Source organism: Ranitomeya variabilis, chromosome 6 (genome assembly GCF_051348905.1).
Source record: "Ranitomeya variabilis isolate aRanVar5 chromosome 6, aRanVar5.hap1, whole genome shotgun sequence".
NCBI lineage: Eukaryota > Metazoa > Chordata > Amphibia > Anura > Dendrobatidae > Ranitomeya > Ranitomeya variabilis.
This window is the reverse complement of record NC_135237.1, coordinates 320,890,738-320,913,364: the sequence shown is the minus strand read 5'-3', so window position 1 is coordinate 320,913,364 and position 22,627 is coordinate 320,890,738. Positions and strand designations below refer to the sequence as shown.

Below are 22,627 nucleotides of genomic sequence, written 5' to 3'. Positions count from 1 at the left end.
ATAGAAAAAAGTCAAATATACACATATTTGGTATTGCCGCTTTCAGAATCAACTGATCTATCAACAAAAAAAAGGATTAATCCAATCGCTAAACGGAATAATGAAAAAAAATTCAAAACATCATAATTACATTTTTTTGGTCGCTGTTACATTGCAATAAAATGCAATAACGGGTGATCAAAAGATCATATCTACACCATAAGGTATAAATAAAAATGGCACCTCAAATTGCAAAAGATAAGCCCTCACCTAGTCCCAGACCACGAAAAATGGAGACGCTACAGGTCTCGGAAAATGGAGCCATTTTTTTAAATCAAATTTTGGATTTTTTTCCACCACTTAAATAAAAAAAAAACTAGACATGTTTGGTGTCTATGAACTCGTAATGACCTGGAGAATCATAATGGTAGGTCAGTTTTAGTATTTAGTGAACATGGTAAAAAACCCAAAAAAACTGCGCACTTTTTTTTCCAATTTCACCGCACTTGGAATTTTGTTCCCGTTTTCCAATACACGATATGTTTAAACCAATGCTGTCATTCAAAAATACAACTTGTCCAGCAAAACACAAGTCCTCACATGGCCACATTGACCAAAAAATAAAAAAGTTATGCCTCTGTGAATAGAGGGAGCAAAAAACAAAAATACCGCTGGTCTTGAAGGGGTTAAGGTCCCCCCGCAGTTGGCCCCCTACTGATTAAGAATTGAATGCATATACCAGTGAAGTCATGACTTCATTCCCTTCTATAAGATTAGAAGTGTAATGTCACTACAGTATATGGCTGATTTGTATTTTTCAAGATAACTTGAGATGACTTTAGTATAGATTTATATACATTTTATGACCTACCTTGCTCATCTGTGCAGCAGTGTTACCTCTTGCGCCTAGAAATACCATTGACAGTGCAGTTATTATGCTCAAAGGAGCAATAACAACATTTTGGCCCACATTACTTGCAGCAATCTCCTTCAAAGCATTAATGGCAAATTGGTTGTTTGCATCACTTAAGTCCATCTTCAAAAACTTCTAGGCCTGTGGATGAAGCACAGATGGTAGTAAACTTGATTGTTATATACATTTTTTGACGCTAAATTCAGTTCATCGAAGTAACATAAAATATTAAGACTTTGCATAAATTAAAGTGGGTTTCCATAATTGTAGGATTGGGAATAACTTATTGATTACGCTGGAAACGTTACTGGGATCCTCAAGAATCCCAAGATTTAAGACTACCAGAGGAATCTCCAGCTGAGTTGCACATGCTCAATCTTCACCCTACTCTGATTGGGATCTGCAGACTGCTGGCAGCCCCAGTGGATTAAAGGGGTATTCCCACCTCCAAGATCATCTCCCAATATGTAGTAGGTGTAATAATTATATTATTAGCAAATTCCTCCAATTACAAATATAGTATAGTTTTTTTGATTTGCTATGCTTCTTTTGTCATGTACAGGTATTGCGGGACCTTAGGTATCCATGGTTATGGCCATAGTGAATCAGAAATACTGTATTACATTTCTATATGGAAGTGTATGCTAATATTATTATTATTACACCCACTACATATTAGGATAGAATATTGGAGATGAGAATACCCCTTTTTAAGGATAACTTTCAATCTTTGGATGACCACGTAAATGCAGTATTGTACAAGATCCAACATAATATCCCCCAAATAATACAGCTATGTAGATTCATGATGTTTGGCACATTTGTTAATTCTACACTACTGTCAGTAAGAGGATAAGCATTTACCTACTTTCTACTGCGAATGCTTAACTATGTACCTATAAATATGTAGCAATGAAAAAGAAGAAAATGAGGGCACTCACCAATCTTTCACGTTCAGGTCAGTGACCTGTAGAAGCGCAAAGCACAGCGCGAAACAGCTGTCGTCTCTCGCCTGCTCACACGGGCTTCGGCTCTCTCTCTTCCCCGGCCATGTGTTTTAACTGGATCGTGTTGCAATAAAGGACTAAGAACGTGAAAGATTGGTGAGTGCCCTCATTTTCTTCTTTTTCATTGCTACATATTTATGGACACATTTTCATTGAGGTGCACCACCAAGTCACCACTGTATGGTTTGTCCATCCGAAGTCTGCACAAATGCACCTTGACTAGAGCCTATGGGAAGTCGTTAAGACACATGCAGTGCCGCTCTTCTCCTTTTTTCTTTTGATTTTGGATATTTAACTATGTACCTATTACCACTGTTTTCTTTGCCAGAGTAAATGTGTTGTTTTCTCTCATGTTAATGTCTGTATGTAGTCCTATGTAATAGAACTGCTACTGTAATGCTAGCTGTTACAACTACATGGCTAAGGCTACACTCACATGTCCAGTAGTCATCCGTTGAAATGGATCAGGCAGCAATCCGATGACAAAATAGTTGTGCAAAATGCAACTCAACTTTTCTGGCCAGCTGAAAAAACTTTCAACTGAATGGGCACTGAATCCATTAAATAGCCATCTGTTTTTCCTCTACAAAACCACTCACTATAATGAGGCATACGGAGAGTCACTTTGAACTCAGTGTGTTCCAGCGGTGTCCCATCATTTTAGGCATCTTTTAGCACACAAGCGTTGTTGCATTTTTGTGGGATTTACATAGCATGTCGTACGTGCTTAGCGTAACACACAAAAATGTGATCCCAGCCTGAAAGCGATCAAAAAATATTACGTTCTCCGAAATGTTACCAAAACAACCCCTAACTTATCTCACACAAAGCCAGCGCCCATTGAAGTCTGTCATCTGTCACTGGAAATATAATTTCCCATGTCACTGGTAGAACAAAGACTCTGGAAAAGCGCCATGGCTCCCACTACCTCAAATAAAATCCAGTGAAATCTGCACTCCCAAATCCAAATGCTTCCCTCCTTCTGAGCCCTACCGTGCCTAAACCACGGTAAGCGGCCATATTTTGGCATTATTGTAGTGTGGTGGAGCTAAAATAACAATTTACTGAGTGTATGTCTCCAGAAGCACAAGCTGGACACAATGTATGAGAACTAAACTGGCAGATTTGTAATTCTCTAGATAAAAGCACAGTGTGGATGTTACAAAATAGTCAATGCAACTGTAGATAAATTCATTGAGAGGTGCAATTTCTAAAACGGAGTCACTTCTGTGTTTTTTGTTTGCTGTTCAGACACCTTAGGCTTCTTTCACACTTCAGTTTTTTGCGTCAGTCACTTCCGACATAATGACGGATCGACGGATCCATCACAATAGTTGAAAAAATGGATGTAACGGATCCGTTTTTTTGACGGATCCGTTACTCGGGGGTTGTATATACTTTTTGGAGCATGCGCAATTGAAAAAAATTGAAAAAACGGATTGGGGCGACGGATCCGCCGAAATGACGGTCGCGACGGATCCGTCGCCCATAGGTGGCCATTCTATGAAATGACGGACGCAACGGATCCATCGCGATCCGCCATTTCAACGCAGACAAAAAACGTTGCAATGACCGTCAATGTCTATATGACGTCCGCCAAATTTTGACGGATCCGTCGCATGACGGATGGAACGGATGACCATCCGTCACAATCCGTCGCTAATGCAAGTCTATGGGGAAAAAAACGGATCCGTCGAAAAAAAAAACGGATCCGTTTTTTGAGGAAAATGGCGGATTTAGACTGACGCCAAACAACTGAAGTGTGAAAGAGGCCTTAGGGGGGTGGAAATGTCGCCCACAAACTATTTAGTTAAATCTGTACTCCAAAAGCCAAATAGCGCTCTTGCTTTCTCAGCCCTGATGTGTGGCCAAACAGTAGTTTCTGACAACAAATAGGACATCACCACATTTTGGAGAAATTGCGCAATAAAGTGTGGCATCCAGTTTCACATATTAACTCTTATGTAACTGACAAATTTACACATAATAATAAAAAAAATACCTTTTAAAATATTATATTTCCACTTTCCAATTGAATACAATTTTGTGAAACAGTTGTAGCTTATCACTATACCCCTAGGTGAATTCTTTAAGCAGTGAAGTTTCTATTAGGCCGGTTTCACACGTCAGTGATTCCGGTACGTGAGGTGACAGTTTCCTCACGTACCGGAGACACTGACACACGTAGACCCATAAAAATCAATGCATCTGTTCAGATGTCATTGATTTTTTGCGGACCGTGTCTCCGTGTGCCAAACACGGAGACATGTCAGTGTTCGTGGGAGCGCACGTATTACACGGACCCAGTAGAGTCAATGGGTCCGCGTAAAACACGGACCTCACACGGACATTCTCCGTCTGGGGTCCGTGTGCGTGCAGGAGACAGCGCTACAGTAAGCGCTGTCCCCCCCACATGGTGCTGAAGCCAGTATTCATATCTTCCCTGCAGCAGCGTTTGCTGTAGAGAAAATATGAAGAATAGTGTTAAAAATAAAGATCCATGTGTCCGCCGCCCCCCCACCCCCTGTGCGCCCCCCCGCTGGTCAGAAAATACTTACCCGCTCCCTCGCTCCTTCCTGGTCTGGCCGCGCCTCCTACTGTATGCGGTCACGTGGGGCCGATCATTTACAATCATGAATAGTCGGCTCCGCCCCTATGGGAGGTGGAGCCACATATTCATGACTGTAAATGATCGGCCCCACGTGACCGCATGCAGGAGAAGCCGCGGCCAGACCAGGAAGCAGCGAGGGAGCGGGTAAGTATTTTCTGACCAGCGGGGGGGCGCACAGGGGGTGGGGGGGCGGCGGACACATGGATCTTTATTTTTAACACTATTCTTCATATTTTCTCTGCAGCAAACGCTGCTGCAGGGAACATATGAATCGCAGCTTCAGCACCATGCAGAGTGGGTACCACACGCTCCGTGTGGTACCCACTTGCCATACGGGCGGCACACGTGTGCCGCACGTATGGCCTCCGTGAGTTCCCAGGCACACGGACACGGATGACTCCGGTACCGATTTATTCCGGTACCGGAATTATCTGGATGTGTGGGACAGCCCTTATAGGGTCACCTGGGGGGGTTCTGCTGACCTAGCACCTCAGGGGTTCAGCTAATGGAGCCCACAATCTATTCAAACAGAATCTACATTCTAAAAGCCAAGTATCGCTCCTTCCCATCCGTTTCCTGTCCTGTGCTCAAACAGAAAAGTACACCCACATATGGGGTGCTGCCACAATAGGTAAAAATTGCTTAACAAAGATCCTGTCCATTTTCTCCTATTACTCTTTTGTGTATATTTAAGCTTTGAGACAAAAGTAAAATTTTACTGGAAAACCTTACATTTTTCATTTTCATGGCACAATTTTATAACATGCTATGATGTAGTTTGTGGGTTAAAATGCTCACTACACTAATATTTGAATTCCTTATTGGGTTTAGTTTTCCAAATAGGGTCACTTTTGAGTGTTTATTTTTTTTGTCTTTGTCTTGTGTAAGTTATAAATTTGGTGGTAAAACAGTATTTTTGTAATTTTTTGCTTTCACATCTAAATTTTATAAAGTTTCGTGAATCACTTGTTGCTTAAAAATGCTCATTACATGCCTACATTAATTCCTTGAGGAGTCTGGTTTCCAAAATGAGGTCACTTGGAGGGGGTGGTTCTGCTGCTTTGGCATGTCAGGGGCGCTGAAAAGGCAACAAGGCATTCACAATCTCTTATACACAAATTTTCACTCCAAATATCAAATAACGCTCTTTCCTTTTCAAACCCTGCCATGTGCCCAAACAGCAGTTTTTTTTATAACATATAGGGTATCATAACGTTTGTGAGAAATTGTGTAACAAATTGTGGGGTCCGTTTTCTCCAATTATCCATTGGGAAAATGAAAAATTTACAGCTAAAAGAATATGTTATTTTTTACCAGAACGCGATAGATACTGCTGCGCAGATGCGGCCGCCGATGCCATTTTGATTAAGATAATTATTTATTTATTTTTACACCAAGACTATATGTCTAAATAAAATGAATAAATGTATATTATCCACAGCATCACGCTACAGCACAGGCACTGCCTCTGGTACTTTTCTGATGAATGTGAATTTTTTTTTTCAAACCATATTCTATGCAGTATGTAAAACAGGGGGCAGGTCACTGAAGAATCAGCGCCGACCTGACGCTGTCTGTAGGTTATTGTGCACAATCCTGCTGACAGGTTCCCTTTAATTATTTTGTGTGGAATGACTATCTTATTTAAGGACATAAGCATTCCAATGTGAAAATCAGTCATTTGTTTAATGAATTCATGAAATTTCTGATAATTTTACTAAAAAATCAACCCAAATTTACAGTTAACATAAAGTGTAAAGTTTCATGAAAAAACATTTTCAGAATTGCTGGGATACATAGAAGCATTCCAAGCTATTACCACATAAAGTGACACTGGTAGGATTTGAAAAATGGAACTTGGTCATTAAGTTCAAAATCGTCTCTGTCCACTAAGGGTTTAAACTATGTTTTCTCTGAAATGCTGGTGCATTTTAGAGGAAAAATATCTGGTTGCAGTCTTGCAGTCAAGCTCTGATTCATGCTGTACACAGTTTAGGTAGCGTGAATCAAGTGACTATTTTCCGTCCAAGTTCTATCCAAAAAATGATTCGCACTTTGACCACTGCTATTCAATGGAGCAGTGCAGATGAATAATTTTTTTCACAGACCAGATCAGAGCAGACTTCTGCCCATGATAGCATCCCATCTGTATCCTGTGATCACGTTGCATGAACAGCTAAAACAGCGTGACCGCTGTGCAACTCGCTGTAAATGCTGCTGTCACAGATTGACAGTGGCATTTAACAGGTTAACAGCTGAGGGCGGTGTTCTTGAGGCAGAAGATGGCTGAATATCACAGCCATCATCTGACAGCAAATTTGCAGACTCTGCTACTGAGCCCGCATCAATGACAGGGAGTTGACATATGATGTAAGACAAATGTTTCTCTTTATATTGCCTGCTGCTAGTAATTTTGGGAAATTTCACATAAATGTTTAAATAGTGCATAGGGGATATGAACATTTTTCATATACAGAAAAAAAGCCAGAAAGATCCTGCTTATGTGACATAGTAGAAGAACTAGGCAGTACTGTTCTTGTGTAAGAATGTCACAATGCCTATTTTTTTAGCACAGACCTGTTATTACAGTAACTGTTTCCTCTTTGGAACAATATATATAGTTCATTGCATGCAATAATTACATGCTTGATCAAGACCTAGTTCATAACTTAAACATCAGGTTGATTGTTACAGAAAAATATAAGAGCTTTTCTGTATACACAATAGACAAAGTGCCATTGTCAGGAGGCAAGTACAGTTTGATGGCATGGTAGCAAAGATAATCCTGTCAATTGTGGTGGAGTACCCACTTGCCCACAGTCCCTCTTTTTTAAACCTCTCTGCTAACCCATACATACACCATAGTATTTACATTTAGTAGGTGCACCTGCATTCACTAGCTTTTTCTTACAGGTGTCTTAGGCTACTTTCACACATCCGTCTTTCGCCGTCAGGCTAAATCTGGCAAATTTTGAAAAAACTGGATCCGGCGAAAGATGTAGCCGGATCCGTTTTTTCCCATAGACTAGTATTAGCGCCGGATGACCTTACATTTCGTCCGGTTTTCGCCGGATCTGTCAAAAATGTTTGTCTGGTAAAAACGTACACAGTAACTTTTTGGTCTCCGGCGAAAAAGCCGAAGCGCTTCTGGCTTTTTGCTAGACTGGCAGCCTTTGGGAGCCGGAAGGTGCCGGTTCCGGAAAATGATGGATTCCGGCACCAGATTCCATTTTTTTAAATTGAGTATGCTCCAATTTTTTTTTAATCCACTTATCTGGATGTGCTAGTTGGATCTGTCGAAAAAAATGGATCCATCGCATCAGTTTTTCACAATCTGCGATGGATCCGTTTTTTTCAACATTCGACGGATTGTGCCTAACGGCAAAAACCTGATGTGTGAAAGTAGCCTTATGAGTAAAAAATGCTGTAGCAAAAATACTCTGCGTACCATGTCATGTGACAACTGATCTGTTATGGTATCATCACGGTTGGATGAAAGCTGTTTCATTAAAGTTGAGTCCTCTAATTAAAATATAATAAGAACATATTCCACCCTGTGCTAAAGCCTAGAATATTTACAAGAATTACTGCAATAAGTCAAACACTAAAACACCTTCCCTGGAAGCACAAAACAGCTAAAATGATATATCTTAAAGGAGTGAGTCCATAAAAAATCATCTATTATTTAAATCAGGTTCTTATGTAGAATATATTTTGTAAAAATAAATAGATTTTTTTTCAGCTTTTCATAAAAAAAAATCAGAACTCCTTGAATATTTCCCTGAATTGTCACATTGGCCCCCAGGTATAATAGACTAAGGCTGCCGTTACACTATCAGTATTTGGTCAGTATTTTACATCAGTATTTGTCAGTCAAAACCAGGAGAGGAACAATCAGAGGAAAATTATAATAGAAACACGTCAGCACTTCTGCATTTATCACCCACTCCTGGCTTTGGTGTACAAATAATGATGTAAAATACTGACCAAATACTGATAGTGTGACCCTGGCATAATACTCCCTTTTCCTCAAAACTCATTGTGAAGGGGGCAAGAGGTGAGCTGTAATTATTGCAAATGCTGGATCCTGTCTTGTCTACTGTATGTAGACGTGTTACCTTTCACTGTGACACCGTCTGTCATGATAATAAGACTGCTGAAGAGTCTTCTGTAAAGAACAGGAGGTATAACTCTAATAGCAGCTAGTGTGAAAATTGGATGAATACAAGCTATACAGGTTATGCCAGAAAATAAAGAATCCAGATGACTCCCTATATCTATATACAGTTGTGTGAAAAAGTGTTTGCCCCCTCCTGATTTCCTATTCTTTTGTATGTTTGTCAAACACTTAAATGTTTCAGATCACCACAAGTAATCACAAAATGCAGTTTTTAAATGAAGGTCTTTATTATTAAGGGAAAAAGAAATCCAAACCTACAGGACCCTGTGTGAAAAAGTGATTGAACCCTAAACCTAATAACTGGTTGTGCCATCCTTAGCTACAACAACTTCAATCAAGCATTTGCGATAACTGGCAATGAGCCTTTTAAACCCTTAATGACCACCAATATGTCTTTTTACTGACCTATGATATAAGAGACTAGCATTCCCTGACAGGTAACAATCCTGCTACTGTCAGCTATACACTATATCTCACAACTTGCTGCATCAGCCACGATCAGTGTTGGCACAGGCCATGGCTGTTTAACCCCTCAGATGCTGCTGACAATAGTGAACACAGCATATAAATGGTTAACAGAATGCCAAAGCTCCCTCTTTAACCCCATTGGCACTCTGAGATCATGACTGTGTAGTCCAGATGTTTGCCATGGCAGTTCATGGCCAAATAATGGCATTAGCATCTGCCAGCTGTAGTGGCCTGTTAAGATGTTATCAAAATTAAGATGGTAAAAATAAACTTTTTCATTCCTGTTATGCCACTTTTCATTAATTCCTGAAAAGCACCTGAAGGGTTAATGAAATACTTGAAAGCAATTTTGAATACTTTGAGGGGTGCGGTTTCTAAAATGGTATCACTTTTGGGGGTTTCCAAAATATAGGACCCCTAAAGTCACTTCAAAACTGATCAGGTCCCTATAAAAATTACTTTAGTAAATTTCCTTTAAACAATGAAAAGTTACTGTTATATATTTAAACCTTCTAAAATGCTTATACAATAAAGCAACATTTTACAAAAAGTTCTGGTAAAGCAGACATGAGGGAAATATTATTTATTAATGTTTTTTGTGCGATATAACTATCTGGATTAAAGGGATAATCAATCACTAAAAGTTTGAAAATTGCAAATTATTTAAATTGCAAATTTTTGATATTTATATAAATAAAAGCAAAACATATCAACCTATATTTAGAATTATCATAAAATATAATGTGTCACGAAAACTCAAAATCAATGAGATATGTTGAAGCATTCCAGAGTTATTACTACATAAAATGATACTGTTCAAATTTCAAAAAATTGGCTCGGTCATTAAGGGGTTACAATGCCCTGGATGAATTTTGACCCACTCATCTTTGCAGAATTGATGTAATTCTGCCTCATTGCAGGGTTTCCAAGCATGAACCGCCTTTTTAAGGTCATGCCTCAGCATCTCAATCAGATTAAGGTCAGGAATTTGACTGGTAGACTCCAAAGTCTTAATTTTGTTTTTGGTGGACTTGCTTGTGTGTATAATATAATTGTCCTGTTGCATAACACAAGTGCGCTTCAGCTTGAGGTCACAAACAGATGGCAGGACATTCTCCTTTAGGTTTTTTTGGTAGACAACAGAATTCATGGTTCCATTTAACACAGCATCTCTTCCAGGTTCTGAAGCAGCAAAACAGCCCCAAACCATCACACTACCAGCACAATATTTTATTGTTGGTATGATGTTCCTTTTCTGAAATGCTGTGTTATTCTACTCCAGATTTAATGGGACATACATCTTCCAACAAGTTCAATACTTATCTTGTCAGTCCACAGAGTATTCTCCCAAATGTCTTGGGGATCATCAAGATGTTTTCTGGCAAAACTGAAATTAGCCTTTATGTTTTTATTGCTCAACAGTGGTTTTCATCTTGGAACTCTACCATGAAGGCCATTTTTCCCCTGACTTTTTCTTATGGTGGAATCATGGACACTGACCTTAACTGAGGCACGTGAGACCTGCAGTTCTTTGGATGTTGTTGTGGGGTCTTTTGTGACCTTTTTAGTGAGTCATCGCTGCGCTTTTTGGATAATTCCCACTCCTGGGAAGGGTCATCACTGTTTCATATTTTTGCCATTTGTGAATGACTCTCACTGTGGTTCACTGGGGTGAAAAAACTTTAGAAATAGCTTTATAACCTTTTCCAGACTGATAGATCTCAATTACTTTGTTTCTCACTTGTTCAAGAATTTCTTTGGATCGCGGCATTATGTCTAGCTTTTGAGAATCTTTTGGTCTACTTCACTTGCTCAGGCAGGTCCTATTTACGTGATTTCTTGATTGAAAACAGGTATGGCAGTAATCAGGCCTGCGTGTGGCTAGAGAATTTGATCTCAGCTTCCCATAGATGTGATAAACCACAGTTAATTTATGTTTTAAGAATGGGGGGCAATCATTTTTTCACACAGGGTCCTGTAGGTTTGGATTTATTTTACCATTAATAATAAAAAAAATCTTCATTTAAAAACTGCATTTTGTGTTTACTTGTGTTATCTTTGTCTGATATTTAAATTTGTCTGATGATCTGAAACATTTAAGCGTGACAAACAAGCAAAACAATAGAAAATCAGGAAGAGGGCAACTTTTCACACTACTGTATACTATCCTAAAACCTGGCACCATTCCAGCAGGAGAGGTTAATTTATGGGTATGTGCATGTTCTGTACCAATATTATTTTTTACCAATTTTGGTAGGTTTCTTTTATATATGTATTTCTATTATTCATGCACTACCTCCTTACTTGACTGAAACATTTTTAAACAATTTATTTGACATCCTGTCCTGCTGTCAATATCGCTATTCTCTGTCATTTAGCTGTCATTTAGCATTTACCGGAAGCACGTCACTAATCCCACACAAGGTGATTGCGGGTCACCGATAGGCCGACATGACAACCAGAGGTCTGTAGCAGAGCGTTATGGTTGTCATTGCCAGATTGCTATGAACGCCGCCCTGTGGTCGGCCCTCATAGCAAGTGAGCATTTCTGCTACACACAGGTGATCTGATCATCGCCTGTGTGTAGCAGAGATGATCAAAGTATTGCAGCTTTTAGTCTCCCATGGGGACTATTGAAGCATATGTAACAAGGTGGCACTGGGTGGTAGTCATGGGAGAGTTCACTAAGTAGTATTCAGTGAGCACCCCGGCACCTTGCACATGAAGGGATGAATACAAACTCTGTCTGCTGGAATCCTAGTCCCATGAAGCACCACAGAGTCACAGTCTTCATTTCAACAGTTAAACTTTACTAAATAGCAGCATATTCATCTCACAGACAGCACAGTTCAAGCACAGAGACATCTTCCCATCTTTCCCTGTCATCCTGGCAGACTCGATTTTTCCTGTCAACTCTGTCTATATCCTTGGTCAATCGCTGACCCACTATTGGACACTCCCTGTCCCTCTTCTGGACAATCTCTGTCCAACTCGTGCTCCAGGCCCACCAGCTTCCTACCATTTCCCTGGTCCGACTGCGAGTTATAGGGTAATGGGCTCACTGACTCAGCTGCCTCCTAATCCCAGCCGCTATCTTTGGATCCTTCCTTGGAATGATTCTCTGGTGACCACCTGCACGATTCTCAGCCTGAGGTCTCTTAATGAGACAGCTTTATCCCAACGGCCTGTAACATCCTGCTCACACATCCTACCCTTGGGCAAGGTGCCCAGGCATCTGTCTCTAATCAGGAAGTGCCTTTCCTATACCTCCCTGCTCTGTGATGCTCTGCTCTGTAACTCCTCCCATCTGCTTAACCCCTATGGTCCTGCACTACTTACTAATCTATCCCTAAGCTAAAGCACAATACATCACATTACAGTACATGACAAATATATTACAGTGCACACCATAGCAAAACATTAGTAAAACATCAGGGTGCCGCATGTGATATGTGAACAGTGACCAGGGGAGAGGAGGCACGTGAGGGTCCCACCACCTCCTTACACTCCTCCCTCCTAAAATATTGTTGTCCCCTACTATAGCGGCACCTGTCAAAGTAAAACTGTTAGAAAACATTTAAAAAAAAACCATATTTACAATATGAGACAGTCTCTATCTGATAACTTTTGTTGGGTCAACCATGACCTCGGCTCCACATGGCTGAAACAGAAAGTTCAAGTCTCCTTTAACTTGGGTCTGACTGACCCCAGTCCCTTTGCTCCTGAGACTCAGACACATATGGTGTTGCACAACAACCATCCAGGCCCATGGGCCAGTCCTTTCCCACTTTGGGTAGCCAAACTCGGGACGTCTCTTAAAACACATGGCCCATTGGCCAACTCAGCAGTCCATTCAATCCTGACCCAGCTCACTTCTCGGATCCTCCTGCACAGGCTTTTTCCCCCTCCCTCCTTTTAGCAGATCACGGGCCCTTAAACACATATGGGCAGCTTTATCAAGAAACAGTTGAAAGCTATGACAGGGAAAATTAAGGGCAAATGCAGGTAAGATGTCGGGTTAAAACAACACAGTCCTTAAAGCAACCGCACACACAGTCAATGTTGATTAACCCTTTCAGGGTTCCAGCCCCACAATCCAGCAGGGGATGCGTAAACGTGCACAAATGAAACTTGGATGAGGAAGTGGGAAAATAAAACTGTCTTTTATCCATGATCATTCAGGTCACCCACGACACTCAGTCCTGGTGTCAATTAGGGCTCTCTGCCCTTTCAGAGAAGTGGAACAGTCTCTTCTATTCATCTGGTGCAATCGGCACAACATTCCCTTTTTTTTAGGAACGGGGCCACATCAGTCTATACATGGCTGTTGATTAGAGTAGTGGGCTGCATTCTGGCTCTGGATAACAATAAAGGTATGGCCCTAAGACCCACTGGAGGACGACTCATCACTGTTCCTCTGATTTTTCTCCTTCGGCAATGGCCAACTCAGCAAACTTGGAACCTCCCACTCCTGTGACCCGCCTGTGGCCACCGTTTCCTTGAAGGCCCCCTCTGCTCTCTGTCTCACTGCAGGAGCTGTGGTCGTTGCAAGCAATCGCTGGACACACTGTGCCTCCTGCACCTGTCTCTCCTTGATATTGAAGACCACTGTGACCGCCACAGCATATGGTCCTCAGGGCAAAAACAAGTGCAGTGAATGGGGTGAGGGTAAGCGTCGCACTCACTGTGACTGCATCCGGCTGCGACGGTCCCCCACAGCAGCTGCACAAACTCAGGATTACGACCGTTGAGGTCCCTCTTTCCACCGCTTCTGATTTCTTGACTGCTCCTTCTGGCTCAGGGTCCTTCACATCTGCGGCACTTCCGACGATCTTCCTCACCGGCTGCTGCACACAGTCAGTTAACTCACTCAGCAATGGCGTCTCTCTTCCTGTCACGCCATCTTGCTCTTCTGGGCACCTCCCGTTCATGGGCAGAGTCACTTCTGGCTGTGCTACCCATTTCCTCACACTCTGTTGGAAAGGCTGAAGCTTCTTCTTCGCCGGCACCCATTTCAGGTGGGTATCAGTCACATTGGACTTTGGCCTTTACTCATGCCTTGGCTTCCTTCCTTTTCGCACCAGTTTCTTTCTAGGATGCCCACGAAAGGCAGCACCGCCCTCCATTTTCATGCCACTGACTGTCTCCTTCTCAACAGTGTTTGGTGCCATCTTGGACCACAACTCAGTCATCAGTCCACAAGTCCCGGGAATCTTTTCCACCAGTCCTATAGCTGCAGGGCTTTTGGATTCGATCCTGCCAACTACGCCAAATGTATCAAGGTGGCATGGGTGGTAGTCATGAGTGAGTTCACTAGCAACAGTCAGTGAGCACCCCGGCACCTTGCACATGGAGGAATGAATAGTCACTGTCTCTGCTGGAATCCTAGTCCCATGAAGCACCACAGAGTCACAGTTCAAGCACAGAGACCTCTTCCAATCTTCCCCTGTCATCTGGGCAAACTCAGTTCCTCCTGTCAACTCTGTCTATATCCTTGGTCAAATGCTGCCCCACTATTGGACAATCCCTGTTCCTCTTCTGGACAATCTCTGTCTCACTCGTGCTCCAGGCCCACCAGCTTCCTATCATTTCCCAGGTCCGGCTGTGAGTTCTAGGGTAACAGGCTCACTGACTCAGCTGCCTCCTAATCCCAGCCGCAAGCTTCAGATCCTTCCTTGGAACGGTTCTTGTCTCAGCTGGTGACCACATGCACGATTCTCAGCCTGGGGCATCTTACTGAAACAGCTTTATCCTCACTGCCTGTAACACTGTGCTCACACGTCCTGCTCCTTCTGGCTCAGGGTCCTTCACATCTGCAGCACTCCTGATGATCTTCCTCACCGGCTGCTGCACACGGTCAGTTAACTCACTCAGCAATGGCGTCTCTCTTCCTGTCACGCCATCTTGCTCTTCTGGACACCTCCTGTTCATGGGCAGAGTCACTCCTGGCTGTGCCAACCATTTCCTCACACTCTGTTGGAAAGGCTGAAGCTTCTTCTTCGCCGGCACCCATTTCAGATGGGTATCAGTCACATTGGACTGTGGCCTTTACTCATGCCTTGGCTTCCTTCCTTTTCGCACCAGTTTCTTTCTAGGATGCCCACGAAAGGCGGCACCGCTCCCTCCATTTTCATGCCACTGACTGTCTCCTTCTCAACAGTGTTTGGTGCCATCTTGGACCACAACTCAGTCATCAGTCCACAAGTCCCGGGAATCTTTTCCACCAGTCCTATAGCTGCAGGGCTTTTGGATTCGATTCTGCCAACTACGCCAAATGTATCAAGGTGGCACAGGTGGTAGTCATGAGTGAGTTCACTAGCAACAGTAAGTGAGCACCCCGGCACCTTGCACATGGAGGGATGAATAGTCACTGTGTCTGCTGGAATCCTAGTCCCATGAAGCACCACAGAGTCACAGTTCAAGCACAGAGACCTCTTCCCATCTTCCCCTGTCGTCTGGGCAAACTCAGTTCCTCCTGTCAACTCTGTCTATATCCTTGGTCAAATGCTGCCCCACTATTGGACAATCCCTGTTCCTCTTCTGGACAATCTCTGTCTCACTCGTGCTCCAGGCCCACCAGCTTCCTATCATTTCCCAGGTCCGGCTGTGAGTTCTAGGGTAACAGGCTCACTGACTCAGCTGCCTCCTAATCCCAGCCGCAAGCTTCAGATCCTTCCTTGGAATGGTTCTTGTCTCAGCTGGTGACCACATGCACGATTCTCAGCCTGGGGCATCTTACTGAAACAGCTTTATCCTCACTGCCTGTAACACTGTGCTCACATGTCCTGCCCTGCGTCTGTCTCTAATCAGGAAGTGCCTTTCCTATACCTCCCTGCTCTGTGATGCTCTGCTCTGTAACTCCTCCCATCTGCTTAACCCCTATGGTCCTGCACTACTTACTAATCTATCCCTAAGCTAAAGCACAATACATCACATTACAGTACATGACAAATACATTACAGTGCACACCATAGCAAAAAATTAGCAAAACATCAGGGTGCCGCATGTGATATGTGAACAGTGGCCAGGGGAGAGGAGGCACATAAGGGTCCCCACCTCCTCCTTATACATGCAAAAAAAAAAAAAATTAAAACTATTAAAAAAAAAAAAGGTTTAAATCACTCCCCTTTCGCCACATTCAAAATAAAACAATAAAAAAATCATACATACACATATTTGGTATTGCTGCTTTCAGAATCGCCCAATCTATCAATATAAAAAAAGAATTAAAAAATTCAAAATGCCAGAGTTACTTTTTTTGGTTGCCGCTACATTGCAATAAAATGCAATAACGGACGATCAAAAGATCATATCTGCACCAAAAAGGTATCAATAAAACAGTAATCTCGTTGTGCAAAAAATAAGCCCTTACCCAGCCCCGGATCATGAAAAATGGAGACACTATATGTCTCGGAAATTTGCACCATTTTCCTTTTTGTTAACAAATTTGGGAATTTGTTTTCACCACGTAATAAAAAAGAACGCATACATGTTTGATATCTATGAACTCATAATGACCTGGAGAATCATAGTGGCAGGTTAGTTTTAGCATTTAGTGAACATGGTAAAAAAAACAACAACTGTGGAAATGCACTTTTTTTGCAATTTCACCACACTTGGAATTTTTTTCTGTTTTCCAGCACATGTTTTGTTAAAACCAATGGTGTCTTTCAAAAGGACAACTTGTCCCACAAAAAACAAGCCCTCACATGACCATATAAAAAAGTTATGGCTCTGGGAAGAAGGGGAGCAAAAAATGGAAATTCAAGAACTGAAATAGCCCTGTCATTAAGGGTTTAACATGAATTATGATTGCATCACAATGTTTGGACTGACTATTGGCTCTCCTGTCCCGAGCATGGCAGCTGCATCAAAATATAGGCTGTCACACTCAGGTCAGCAGAGACGCTGGTAAGTCCGGACATTGTGATGCAATAGTCGTCTGTGTTATATGTCTGACTGCGCCCTTATTGAAATCCTTTGATTTACCTGAAAACCTCACAACAAACTCATGGCATTTTTAAATGTTAGAAAATTAAACACTATAAAATTAACTGTAAAATAAGTCTTGTATTTGTGGACACGGGGTTTTTTGAGGAGTTTTTGGAGCAGAAAGTAAGCGTAATCTCTCCAAATCCTCCTCAAAGATACACAAACACATCCTCAAAGATGCACAAAAAATTCTGCTCAGTTTCTGCTCTGAAAGCTCTGCATAAAGACCCTCTAGAATGTTTTACAACCTGTTACTTAGATCCCCTGTCAATGTTTTAGCCAGTAATCTTCCGTAATTAAGTATATATGAATACGAATTCATAATTTTGCAATCACCAACAATACACATCTAGATACTGTGGTAAAGCACTACAGCACCACATTAGATCTATAAAAATATTTTCTATAAATTCAATCTCATATCACTTTCATATGGCAATATTGTGGTTAGTATTGTGGTTAGTATTTTCAAACGTAAGACAAAAGTTGGAATAGGCTTCAGAACTTTCAAGAACTTTCTATGATACTTTTCCTCTATTAATATTCTACTTCTGGTTTTGGCTTCCATTTTCTAATGCAAAATACTGAGCAATAGGCTTTTATGTAAGATTAGCTCTAAATGTCTGTAAAGTGCTGAGGAATATATTAAAAAAAATGATGATTATTATTATAATAAAACACTTTCAGAGGTACTTTATTGCACCCAAATTACAGACACAATACATGCATCTCCCATGGTTCATAAGAAAGGCTTTATAGGTGCTATAACTTTGGTTCTGATGAGATATGGGTTTACATTGCTCATATAGGAGATCAAATACTCATATTACAACCATCTGAAAGTGATATAAAGCTTTACTCACATGGCCATATTTAGCTCAGTGTCTCGTATTTCATGTATGCTTTATGCGCATTTTCTTCACAGATAGAAAACCATATTCATTATAGTTCATGGGGCTGTTCACATGTCAGGTTTTTTTTGCAGAACAAGATTCCGTTTTCTGGTCAAGCATGACAATTTATATGAGTGATATGTTAGCACTCTAACATCTGTATTGTCACTGTGCGTCTGATTTTTTTTACTGTCTAATACGGTATGATAAACGGATGTCACACTGATACTGAAAATGGACACATGGACCAAAGATGGATAAAAGTTTGGATTGAGCACACTAAGGAATAATTGTCTGTTATTTCTAATATGTAAAAAAATGTGTGAATTAGGTCTAAGCCACAAGCAATAACAAAGAAGAGGTGCAAGTGTTTCCATGATGTTTTTTTTCTCTCTTTGTCCCACTCCTTATTTTGGATTTAAAGTACGAACCTTTAGGCCAGGCTCAGACAAGTGTATAAAAATAGCCTTATTTTCATCCTTTTTGTCATCTGTGTGTACTTATTGTATATCTGTGTGACATCCATGTGGCATCCATATTCAGAAATTAACATTTTAAAATGATAATTAACAAATACAGTTTCCTAGATTAATAGTAACAATGTATCAATAAAAATCAGATGCTATATGAATTCTCCACATGGGAACTGTTTTTTTTTTTGCACACCCATATACTTGGATAGACTAGTCCCATCAGTAATATAGAAGAGAATAGTGCATGCTGTCATCTGAACAACCCTATTGAATTACATTGGTCAGTGTGCTATCCAATATTACTTAGACAACACATATCTATATATTACGCTCCTCTGATTAAGCCCTAAGAGGAAACACTAATAGCCGTTAATGTATTAATAACTTGTACTTTAAAATGCAAACACATCTATAGTCTTACCCAATTATATTTCCATTGTACATTCCCTCCCCCCAAAAACAATATATCTTTCTGTAAATCATTGGTTTCATAGTTGCCAATAATTAAGCTTACAAATTTTCTCCCTAAATTTGTAGTATTGCAAACTTTAGTGTTCTACTGGAAATCTAAATTCTAATAGCACTAGAGTACTACATAATAATCTAACAGTTCAGAAAATAGCTAAAGTAAGTAGCAGAAAAGGTTAGATACCTTGTTTCCTGATATTTGCAGGTTCCTGGCAAGAGCTGTGCAGTGCACCTTCATATATAAGCACCTTGCCACTCCCCTGGAAATGTTCCAAAACTATGCTTAAGCAATCCTATTATTTGCTATAAGAATCATATGATACATTATGATGAGAAACCAGACGCTCAGTTCAGTTTTACAATCTAGGCGTGGTGTCCGGTTGGGTTTGGAATAATATGTGCCTGCTTTTTCCATTAAGTCTTGTGCCACCATGATAGCTTTTCATCTGTACTGTATGTAGAGTGGTTAACTAACACACTGGATGGAGACTAATGGAGGAACTTCTGATCCCATTGTTTTCAATGGGATTGTTCCAGTCTGTCCAACACATCAGTTGTTGCACCTGGTTCAAGCGACAATCTGGTAAAGAATCACAACGTTGCACCAAACATTGTCTTCTGGCAGATGAGAGAGAAGGGACAAATAGCTTTTTGACAAGTATTGCATATTTGCATGAGTTGTGATTAGTTGATTTGTAGGAATCTGAGTCTGATACAATTGATATATGTGAACCCATATTTAAATGAGTGATGCAAGGGCCTGTAGACTTCCATGTTCATGCAACGCATGTGGCATTATTTGTCTAGTTCCATATTTTTTAACTTCTGATATGGAAAGAATTATGAAGCTGAACAGGCAGGTGCAAGCAAGGCGACCTACAAACCTAGATCAGTTACACCACTTTTGTCAGGACGAATGGGCCCAAATTTCGACCAACTATTGTGAGAAGCTTGTGAAACAGTATCCCAAACATTTGACCCAAGTCCATCAGTTTAAGGACAATGGTACCAAATACTAATGAAATGTATGTAAACTTTTGACTTTACAGTAAGTAATAAAAATGCCTTAAAACAGTAATAAAAATGACTTAATGCATTCTCTCTCTCGCTCTAATTTTTCTGGCATTTGACAAATATTAATAATTATGGTAATCCAAATTGACCTAAAACGGGAAAAGTTTATTCTGATTTCATGTCAGATATTGAGTAAAATATGCATAGGTGTCTTTTTTATATAGCATATGGAAACTTCTGGCTTCAACTATTTGCTAACTCTTTGGAGGCAATAGGAGACAAATGACATTCAGGCACCTTTGGTGTCACTTGTCTATTGGGAAATAAAGGGACAAACATTGTCTTGGGGACAAATATTCTCCCTGTAAATATTTTCTGTTGATGTCATATATCAAACAAGGGTATAAGAATCCAGAAAGAAAAAATACAAACTCATGGAACATATTCACAAGGTGTGCACCACCAACTGAGTATAAGGGAAAGGGAAAGGGGAAAGTGAATAAAAATTAAACTTTATTTCATATACATAAAATGTTGAAATTAAATGAAATATTCATACATCGTTGGATGTACATTGGATCATAGTGCCAGTGATTTGCACCGCTATCCGGTAAGTATGTTTAATTAAAGGCAATGTGTGCTGCCATTAGAGAAAGCTGTTTTCCTCGGCAAAACTGTTGTGGATTCTGTTTGTGGGCTCCCTCTGGTGGTTACTGCTGGTACTGGGTGACTTTGGTGGGTTGCGGCCTTTGGTTTCCACCTGTCCATCAGAGGCTGGGTGTTTCCTATTTTACCTGGCCTTTCTGTCATTTTCCTTGCCGGCTATCAATGTGTTCAGATGTGCTCTGTTTGGTTCCTGCCTACCTGCTCCCAGATCTTTCAGGATAAGCTAAGTGCTGATTTTCAGTTGTTTGGTTTTTGGTCCAGCTTGCTTAGAATGTCTCTATGCTAGCTGGTTGCTCTAGTGGACTGAGGTTCTCCCCATGTGCCATGAGTTGGCACATGGGTTCTTGTAATCTCAGGATGGTATTTTTGATTAGGGTTTTTTGCTGACCGCTCAGTCCCCTTTTGTATCATTCTGCTTTCTAGTTTTCAGCTGGCCTCTATTTGCTAAAGCTATATACATCATCTCTATGTGTGTGCCTTCCTCTCATTTCACCGTCAATACATGTGGGGGGCAACTATACCTTTGGGGTTAATTCCTCTGGAGGCAAGTGAGGTCTTTGTTTCCTCTGCAGTACTAGTTAGCTCTTAGGCTGGTGCGTGGCGTCTAGAACCAATGTAGGCACGCTCCCTGGCTATCTCTAGTTGCGTTTGGTCAGGCGTAGGGCAGCGGTCAGCCCAGGTTCCATCACCCTAGAGCTCGTCCGATATTTGTTATACTTCGCTTGTCCTGTGCTATCCCTCGCCATTGGGGATTCATGACAGTATAGCCGGCCCACAAAGTGTTAATTGTTTGGGCTGAAGCAGGAGAAAAAGAAGTGTTCAAGGGAAATTTTTTTTTTTTTTTTTCCTTTCAGAGTTTTGCTGCCTAGCCCTTAATTGCTGTCTAGCTGCTTCTTACCTCCTCTTAACCCTTGAATGGCTCTGATCTTAGCTGTTTATCATGGATGTCCAGAGTTTGGCTTCCAGCCTGAGTAATCTTGCAGCAAAGGTTCAAAACATACAGGATTTCGTGGTTCACACTCCCATGTCTGAACCTAGAATTCCTATTCCAGAGTTTTTTTCTGGAGATAGATCTACCTTCCTGAATTTCAGGAACAATTGTAAATTGTTTCTCTCTTTGAAATCTCGCTCCTCTGGAGACCCTGCTCAACAGGTCAAGATTGTTATATCGTTCCTACGGGGCGACCCTCAGAATTGGGCATTTGCATTGGCACCAGGGGATCCTGCATTGCTCAGTGTGGATGCGTTTTTTCTGGCATTGGGATTGCTCTATGAGGAACCTAACCTAGAGATTCAGGCTGAAAAGGCTTTATTAGCCCTCTCTCAGGGGCATGATGAAGCGGAAATATATTGTCAGAAATTTCGGAAATGGTCGGTGCTTACTCAGTGGAATGAGTGCGCCCTGGCTGCAAACTTCAGAAATGGTCTTTCTGAGGCCATTAAGGATATTATGGTGGGGTTCCCTGCGCCTACAGGTCTGAATGAGTCTATGGCTATGGCCATTCAGATTGATCGGCGTTTACGGGAGCGCAAACCCGTGCACCAGTTGGCGGTGTCTTCTGAACAGGCACCTGAGACTATGCAATGTGATAGAATTCAGTCCAGAAGTGAACGGCAAAATTATAGGCGGAAAAATGGTTTGTGTTTTTATTGTGGTGATTCTGCTCATGTTATATCAGCATGCTCTAAACGCACAAAAAGGGTTGATAAATCTTTTGCCATTGATACTCTGCAGTCTAAGTTCATTTTGTCTGTGACTCTGATTTTTTCACTGTCTTCCATTTCCGTCGATGCCTATGTGGATTCAGGCGCTGCCCTGAGTCTTATGGATTGGTCATTTGCTAAACGCTGCGGTTTTAGTCTAGAGCCTCTGGAAGTTCCTATTCCTCTGAAGGGAATTGATTCTACACCATTGGCTATGAATAAACCGCAGTATTGGACACAAGTGACCATGCGCATGACT

General features: G+C 41.2%; 1 protein-coding gene across 1 annotated transcript in view; it reads right to left on the bottom strand.

Annotated features, from left to right (window-relative positions):
- The window catches only part of LOC143782380 (serpin B8-like), a 42,731-nt gene extending 23,536 nt beyond the window's left edge, over positions 1–19,195 (bottom strand). The window contains exons 1-2 of the mRNA XM_077269765.1: positions 19,169–19,195; positions 851–1,033 (exon numbers count right to left, since the gene is read on the bottom strand). Of these exons, the coding sequence (XP_077125880.1) occupies positions 851–1,015 (165 nt within the window). The 5' untranslated portion in view covers positions 1,016–1,033; positions 19,169–19,195. The remainder of the gene's footprint in view (positions 1–850; positions 1,034–19,168) is intronic.
- Positions 19,196–22,627: the final 3,432 nt, after the last annotated feature.